The following is a 9,083-nucleotide window of genomic DNA, read 5'->3' as shown; positions in this document are numbered from 1 at the left end:
CTTGGGTGGTTTGGTCAGAGCCTTTGCCAGTGAAGACCGAGGCAAAGAAGTCATTCAGAACCTCAGTCTTCTCCAAATCCTGTGTAGCCAGTTCTCCTGAGAGCTTCCAGAGGGGGCCTACGTTGTCCCTCATCTTTTATTTGCTACGTACCTGTAGAATCCCTTCATGTTATCCTTAACATCCCTAGCCAAGTTTAATTCTAACTGGGCCTTAGCTTTCCTAACTTGGTCCCTAGCTTCCCAGACAACATCCCTGTACTCTTCCCATGACACCTGTCCTTGCTTCCACCTTTTATAAGCCTCTTTTTTCATTTGAATTTTCCTCAGGAGCTCCTTATCCATCCAAGGAGGTCTCCTGGCCCTCCTGCTGCACTTCCTTCTAGTTGGGATGCAGCACTCCTGAGCTTGTAGCAGGTGATCTTTGAATATCAACCAACGGTCTTTGGCCCCCCTGCCCTCTAGAGCTATATCCCACGGAACCTTACTAAGCAGGTTCCTGAAGAGGCCGAAGTCTGCTCTTTTGAAGTCCAGGGCAGTGAGCTTGCTGCATGCTCTTCTCACTGTCCTGAGGATCTCGAATTTGACCATCTCGCAATCGCTGCATACAAGGCTGCCCTGCAGCATCACATTTCCAATGAGCCTTTCCCTGTTGGTGAGCACGAGGTCAAGCATGGCACCTCTATTTGTCGGTATTCTGGGCTGCATCAAAAGGAGCGTGACCAGCAGGTTGAAGGAGGTGATCCTGCCCCTCTACTCTCGTGAGACCTCACTTGGAGTATTGTGTACAGTTCGGGTGTCCTCAACATAAAAAGGATATGGAACTGTTGGAACAAGTCCAGAGAAGGGCCACGAGGATGATCAGGGGACTGGAGCTCCTCCCGTATGAAGATAGGCTGAGGAAGTTGGGGCTGTTCAGCCTGGAGAAGAGAAGGCTGCGTGGAGACCTCATAGCAACCTTCCAATATCTGAAGGGGGCCTATAAGGATGCTGGGGATGGACTCTTCATTAGGGACTGTAGTGACATGACAAGGGGTCATGGGTTAAAACTCAAGCAGGGGAAGTTTAGATTGGATATAAGGAAGAAGTTCTTTACTGTGAGGGTGGTGAGGTACTGGAATGGGTTGCCTAGGGAAGTTGTGAATGCTCCATCCCTGGTGGTGTTCAAGGCCAGGCTGGACAGAGCCTTGGGTGACATGGTTTAGTGTGAGGTATCCCTGCCCATGGCAGGGGGTTGGAACTTTATGATCTTATGGTCCTTTTCAACCCTAACTATTCTATGATTCTAATAATGATTCTGCCCTTAGCAAACTGGGTTTGGGGAGGAGTGGGGTGATCGGCTAGAAAAATATTCCACAGAACGGCACCTAACATTAAGCTTACTAAACAGAAAGTCACTGATCAGAAAATTATTAAATTTGAAGGGTGTTGAGATTACTTGTATTTCCACTCCACCGGTTTGAGCCTATTAAGGGTAAATAAATGCTCAAGCAGTAACATGCATGGCTCCATCCAACAGTAAATCAATAGTGAAAAACTCAGAAACTTGAAGTCAGAAACCTGTATCTTTAAATCACTCTATAGACTGAGAATTATTAGTTACAATACTAAAGATGGCTCAATCTGCCTAGGTAGGACCAGTTCGACGCAAACATTTCTATCTCTAAGTTAGAACAGATAAGGATTTATACCCTGTAGCCGAGACCCATTCATATACACTGCTCAGTTCCCAGGATTTTCACTGACCACACCCTCCGCACGACTGTAGCTGACTGCAGCTACCATCAGCTGCTGCTGCTTCAACTGGGCCGCGCTGTGCTCTCACAGCTCCCTCACTGTTAGAGATGTTTAAATGTGGCCGTCCTTGGCGACTCTCCCTCAAATAAGCCCCACGTAAAAAGGCCGAGTCAGTGCGTGGCCTTTCCCACCCTACCGACCGACGCCAGGCCGTGGGGAGGTGGGCCGGGCGCCGAGGCCCCGGCCCCACACCGGTCCGTGCTGTTCACGGCCGCACCAGCACCCCGGGCGCGCGCCCTGTCCTCCCCCCCCCCCCCCTTCCCTCCCGGCGAGGGCGGGCAACCGCGCGCACCTCCCGCCGGCACGGGCCGGGACGGGGGCGGGAAGGGGCGGCCCGGAGCCGCCGAGCGCGGCAAGGTGTGTCCCAGGTGCCAGCGCTATATCAGGCGACGCGGTGGGGCAGCTCCCCGATGGCGGCGTCCGCCATGGCTGAGCCGCGCTCTAAGCGGCCCCGCGTGACGCTGCCCGCCTGCCAGGCGCACCGCGCGCTGCCCGGCAGCCGCGTGAGGCAGAGCTTCCCGCCCGCCGTGGAGGAAGGCCTCTGCGGCGTCACCGGCGCCCTGCTGGAGCTCGCTTACTGCCTACAGGCGCTGGTAAGGCGGCGGGACAGGGCCCGCATCGGGACCGGGCGAGGATGTCCCGAGAGGCGGGAGAGGTTGCAGCGTGGCTCCCGCCGCGCCCTGCCCGAGCAGCCGCCGGGCGGTGGGGTAACAAGGTGCCGGGGGCCTGGAGCAGGTCCCGCCGGCGCTGTCGGGGGTTAAGGGGGGTTTCGAAGCTGGGCAGGTATGGAAGAGTGGTTCTGCTTCATGAAGTGACCCAGCGGGATGTGGGGGCGCTTTTCGCACCCAGACCCGGCAGCGCAGCAAGCGCTGCTGTCGGAGTCGGCTCCTGATGGTCGCTGCTACTGCTGCGCTTATCCAGGTGCAGCCCCTGACACGACTAGTGGAACGACAGCGAAAGTCCGGAACTAGCGGGTGATGAAGCAGGCACTTGTGTTATGCCTGTGAAAAGAGGGACTGTTACAGGGAACACTAACAAATCTGGACTATTAACTTCTCAGAGTTTGTGGGTTTTTTTCTCCAAACCTTGTATGTAAAATAGCTGTGTGTGGTTAACGGGTGAAGTTTGCAAACATCACTGTTTTGCTCCACATGCAGGAATGCTGGACATGAATTAAAAAAAGTTATCAAAGTTATCTCTGATACCATGTAACATGCATGCCAAAATTGTGTCTGATTACATATCGAATATTAAGGCAACATGTATTTTAACAAAGCAATTAAGATTGTAAACAAAATTATCAATGCTATCCCTTCTGATGCCAAGCATCCACTGAGAAGCAATACAAACTATATTCAGTATATCCCCAAGATCTCTCGATCAAGCATGGTGTCAACTATTAGTCCACTAAAAATGTAAGTATGCAGTAAAACCTCCACTTGTTAAGCATGTGGATTAGAATGATACTAGTGATTGGCAGCTTGGTGGGATAAGGAAAGCTCAATTAGATATTGACTGTGGATGCATCAAACCTAGAAATGTGAACATATTAAACAGTTAATGATTTACATAAAAGATTTACCTTAACAGTTAAGCAGGTGTGGTAACTTGTGCTCTGCTTGAAGTCACACAGCACTCTTGCACTGAGGAACTGGTTATAAAACACTGAATCTTGACTCTGCTGTCAACAGAAACAAGAATGAGTGACTTCAGCAAAAGGATTATGCAAATACTTCAATGAATGTTCTTAATAAAAGATTCCAGTATGTGTTTTCTCTTGAATGGTTTTATGGTCACATGTGTATGTGTGTCACGGGTCTGGGGTATCCAGCTGGCCATAAAAATACAAGAGACAAACAAACTTGTACTGTGTATATAACTCTTCTGCATTTTTTCTAAACAGAGCAGCATAGATGAAACACAAGTATTTCGTATCTAAACAGTAATAGATGAAAGCAGGGAAAACAGTAAGCAGAAAGACTTAGGAAATGCATATATTTGTTCCCTCCCCTCGCAGGCAGGCTACAAGCCAACAGCTTGAGATGGAGTACTGCAACCCAGAGCATGTCCAGAAGACAAAAGCTATGCTGCATTACATATGCATGTTTAGAGAAGCAGCAGATCAAGATACTAATTACCTCAGTTTGGTTCTTGGCATATTCCCAGCTGCTGCTTCTCATCTTTCTCAACATCAGAGCTGTACAGAGCCAGTGCTGAAGCCAGTATAACCTGGTGGCTCTCCTTTGCTGTCTGTCTCCATTAAGTTCTCTTTATGGACAGCACTACCATGGATAAAATTATTCTAATGTAAGAGCTGATAGATCTATTAGTATGATTAATATACTGCAGTGGTTAAAGGTGTTGCTTTCCCATACAGACCAGAACAAGGGCTGCAGCGTGTTTAGGGTTGTAGTACTTAAGCGTTCCTAGACATGTGCACACAGTACAGTTCAGCAGCAGTATTCTTTATTGTGGAATAACATTATCCATAACAAAGCTAATAAATAGATGCAAAGTTATGCTTTTTTATTTGCCTCATCTTTTTCATATCTTTGAAAGCAAACTTCAAACTTTTCACTGGAATGCTGACCTGAAGGGGTAAATTTGATGTTCTTTGTGTGACTCTGTTTAAAAAATATAAAAAGTAGCCAAACAAAAAGGCCACACAAAACCTTAAAACCTATCCCCAGCCACTCATAAATAAAATATTCTGTGGATCTCTGACTGCTGCTGAGACTTAACATCACTACTGCAGTTACCTGTCCAGTATTAAAGGGCAGGAGTTCCAGTAGAAGTATAGATTTTTTTTTTTCATTTAAGACCATAACTACTTCATTTATTGCAGAAATTTGGATTAGGTCTTCAAAGTGATTGTGCTGGTAGAACAGCTTCCATTGGAAGGCTCTCCCATGTTTTCATAAAGCCATGTTCTGCTGCAAGCGAGTCCCATCTCCAGCAAATCTTAATACTCATGTTTTGTGTGCTTAGAGTGAATATTTTGATCAGTCACATGTGGCTCTACCAAATGTTTCAAAGTTCTTCTTGCATCAAGCTCTGGAAGAAAGAAAAGCTGCAGAGGCTCTGATGAAGTATCAACAAGAAAGAGGTGGCCATTACTGTTCTAAAACCATTCAGGTGGGTACTAGCTGATAAGCTCTCCAGCAGTTGCAGACCTCAGTAATTATTCTAACTTCTTGCATTATATTGTTGGTACTTCAGATGTCTGCATTCATCCACTATTAGATTTCCAGATACAATTTCCTTGTTGTATTAGTGGTCATGGGTTTATTCTTGATTGTGATGCCTAGAAACTGTGAGACATACAGCCCTAACAATGTGGTTGCTTTCTAGCCCGGAAGAACAGTGGTCCCCTTTTTCTTTTATTCAGTTGCTATTTCCAGCATGCTGTAACGGTTTATGAGACTGAAACAGCCAACTTGTCTCCTTCACACTGGAATTAAACAGACAGAAGCCTAGAATCTATTAGCACCTAAGAAAGGTAGTAAGGAAGTAGGTAGGAGAAACATCCAGCTTGGGGCAGTAGTTGTCCTGCTGGAGCACAGCTCAAGATAAAATTTGACCTGGAGATCTGACTCAAGTTTGCACAGATACAAAGGAATAACTCAAAGCTATCAGGGGAAAAAAAAAAACCACCTTGCCTGTTAAAGACCAAGTGGCTGATTCTCCTCAACCAAATCAATATTCTGTAAATACTTAATACAGAATGCTCTTCATTGGCCTATTACAACAGTTGTTAAACTTAAGAAAGTGAAAATAAAAAGGCCATCTTGAAAAACTTCTAAATATTCAGTTTCAATCAGGGAAGACTTTATAATGGCCTTACAGTATTTAACAGGTGCCTACAGGAAAAATGGGAAAGAACTCTTTATCAGGGAGTGTAATGACAGGATGAGGGGTAAGTTTTACACTGAAAAAAATTGATGTAGCAAAAAAAATAGATTAGATGTAACTCTTTATCAGGGAGTGTAATGACAGGATGAGGGGTAAGTTTTAAGCTGAAAAAGTGCATGGGTTCTGCCATTTCTGTATGTTTACAGCCATCCAACTCTGCAAAAAAAAACAACAGATGCTCCCAATTAGAAGGAGCTGTTGCAAAATCCTAGCCCATCTTGTTTATAGCACCAGGTAAGTTGCAGGAAACCATCAATGAATACAGTAAGATGAGCTGTTCTTCTAAATAAATGTAATTCTGTCTTTGTTTTTAGAAACCAAACTGTGAGTATGCAGTTGGTCTGATGAAGGCCCTGGAACTAGCAATGGTACAGTGGAAAACTATGGTACGGTATTTTGAAGAGCTTTATGCCCTGAGTATTGAAAATGCTGACCCTCATAGCGCAAGCACTATCAAGAAACAATTTATTGGGCCCAAAATCCGGAAGATCAAGCTGATGGGAGATCTGCTGACCAACGCTCGCAGGCTTGACTGTTCCCAGGATGGCAGGAATAGTCTTGGCGATTACTTTATGGACCGGTTGCAGGAAGAGTTCAGAACAGGCATAGAGCCCTCCCTGTCTCTGCAGCATTGTACAGGAGCTGCAGAGGGTCTGAAGCAACCCCTGAGAGAATCTTCCCAGCACAGAAATGGCACAGGGCCAATCTGTGCAACCATACACTGTGCTACCATGCTGCCACAGCGTAATGATGGGACAGGAGCAAAAGTGAAGCAGGGCAAGGAGGGCCTTTAATGCTGTGGCTGTTGCAGCTACAAGGCAGCTCCTAAGGCAGACCTGTATAGAGGGTGAGCTTGAGACCAGGACTCAGGAAACATGATGCTATATTGCCCCTCCTGCCTTACACTCTGTCCTCTGTCGAGTGACAGCTCAAAATCTATCCCATATCATTATTGTGTTTAAATGACAGCAAGGTTGCTAGTTACCTAGATTGTTTGCATAAATCACATTTTTATATATGTAATTCTTCCTAGAAGCTTTTAAACCTCTTTTCTATCTTAAATGATTAGTTAGTGAAAATTATTTCTAACAGTATATATAACTTTTATTAAAAATAAAAAAGCAACTTTAGTATATGGAAACTTCTATGTGGCATAAAATCCAAAGATTTAATTTTATAATATTAAGTATTTTATATTACTGACATATTTTACATTACTAACAAGTATACTAACAAAATTAAGTCTTTTGAAAAAGGCTGTTTTAAAACAAGGTTTTCTTATCTTAGTTCTATAATTGTAGCTATTTAAATGAGTAGTCTTAATTCATTTACTTATCACCCAGCTATTTCTAGTGGTGTACTTCTCCAGGATGAAGGATGCAAACATTTTCTTAACAGTGGGAGTAAGATAATGTGCTGGTATTCTCTACAGTTATTTGCCTGGTTGGCTTCTCTCATCCTCATAAAGCAGAGGAGAGACATTATGGGTTCTCATTAGATGTGATCTTTACACGTTCTCGTGCATATTTTGCAAGTGTCACTGAAGACACTAGCTCCAGGGCTCTGTTCAGACTTAATCTAGGGTGGATGTTTTAATTACCATATAGACCCCTCTTTCAGCTAGTTAAATTATAGTATTAGTATGACATTACTGCTCTTTCTTGTATTTATCGTGGTACTCAGTAGAGGAGTAAGATCCTAGTGAAAATACAGCACAATTAACTAGAATTGCATCCTAGAGAGCGGCCAGTTTTGGATTTCAGTTAGGGCAGTGTTCAGTTAAGGAGGCTATTAGCACCACCACACCTACGGCCTTTGCTTTAGCCAGCTTGGGTAGAGTTCAGAGCTGTCCAGATTCCTTCTGTTCATCTCCTACAGGAGAGCCTCTCTGTACACTGGCTACCAAGGTCACCTAAGAAGAGCAACTGGTTAGATCAGCTGCCTGCAGCTAGCTTTTTCATCTCTGTATACATTACCTTTTACGTACCTAGAGTTTGCCTCAATGACAGATTGTCTCACACTTTTATGTAATACTGTGATACTTTTGTTATGCTTGACAATAAATTCAGTTCAGAAGTGGCAATTTGCATCTATACTCCAATCCTCAATTTACCACATAGGCATGCTAGTATTCTCTCCAAGAGGATTTTGCATGTGTACACAAAACTGCACCAATACGTTTCTCCTAAGAAAGTTGCACGAGATGGAAGACCACAGAATGACAATAAATGCCAGAAAACTGCATTAAGAACACTGTACAACAAAACATTTTCAGTAAACTGAATTTTATACACAGCTGCAGTTAAGTAGTGATTTCTGCATTATCCCACCTACTTTCTGTTGGTGTTTTAACGCAGGGCAGACAACAATGCAAATGTTTTCCCAGTCTTTCTCTTAATATGATTCAACCTTGGGAGTGGGGAGGGGATCACTTTAAAACAACCCCTGCATTTATCTGTAAAAATACTAGTGTGCCACAAGAACAGCTTGAAGCACTTTTAGCAACATGCTAGATTTGCCTGTATTAAGATGGCTGCTCTCTAATATAGCAGTGGTTTAAAAGATATTTCCATCTGGGCTAGATTCCATCATCCATCCTCATGCTGAGCATACCTTATTCAACAATTAGTTCCACTGACTGCAACTCAACATGAGTAAGAGCAATGGAATCCATCCCTCTCAGTATTAAAATACAGCTCACTAAGTATGAACAGAGCAAAGCTACTCGCTGACTTGCAAACTAGTGCCAGATAAACCCACTCTGAATACTCCAGAAGTAGGTAATGCATGGCCTACTTCTGCAACAGTCTTCTTTAGAGCTGGTGACCTTCTGAAATGGAGGTACAGCCTCCTCCATGGTTTCCAGCGCTGAAGACCTTTACCTTAAATGAATTCCAACATAACAAAGAGCCCAATATTTTGTTGTTTGTTTTTTTTTTAAGCAGGACTTGCTTCTTTTTTCCCTGAAATACTACCATGTCTGTTTCTCTTCTCATTATTCATCTTTCTAGCCATACATATCCACATATTCTCAGACTGCAGGTCTTTCTCTCTCCCTTTTCCAAAACACATTCTGGGCCCTCTGCCTGAAGAGACAATTCTGTTAATTTTACATAAGCTCACAGTCAGCTATTTTCCCAGTCTCTATCCCATGAAAAAGGAAAAAGAAATCAATCAGTTACTGTAGATAGCAAGCTCCTCTTGTCCACATGCTGCTTCTGCTGAGAGGGCACATATGCTCATGAATATAATCTGAAACTGTGTTAACAATACCTGTCTATTGCACATAGGATGAGTCTGTCCATGCTTCTCAGCACAGGAAGTACAACCTGTCCCTGCGTTCTCAGCTTCCTTTTCAATAGCACCCTGCAAAAAAA

The 9,083-nt window shown here is 44.1% G+C and overlaps 1 protein-coding gene across 1 annotated transcript; it reads left to right on the top strand.

Moving 5' to 3' along the window:
* Window positions 1-2,118: 2,118 nt before the first annotated feature.
* LOC130603977 (ferritin light chain-like) lies at window positions 2,119-7,813 on the top strand. The gene is made up of 3 exons (XM_057418158.1): window positions 2,119-2,387; window positions 4,783-4,929; window positions 6,021-7,813. Exons 1-3 carry the CDS (start codon window positions 2,205-2,207, stop codon window positions 6,498-6,500), a joined length of 810 nt encoding a protein of 269 aa, XP_057274141.1. The 5' UTR covers window positions 2,119-2,204; the 3' UTR covers window positions 6,501-7,813.
* The last annotated feature ends 1,270 nt before the right edge of the window (window positions 7,814-9,083 follow it).

Source organism: Pezoporus wallicus, unplaced genomic scaffold (genome assembly GCF_028554395.1).
Source record: "Pezoporus wallicus isolate ANWC-B61680 ecotype Strahan unplaced genomic scaffold, APGP_CSIRO_Pwel_v1 contig_2025, whole genome shotgun sequence".
NCBI classification, from domain to species: Eukaryota; Metazoa; Chordata; class Aves; order Psittaciformes; family Psittacidae; genus Pezoporus; species Pezoporus wallicus.
Note: the sequence above shows the minus strand (reverse complement) of the source record. Positions and strands in the feature narration are given on the sequence as shown.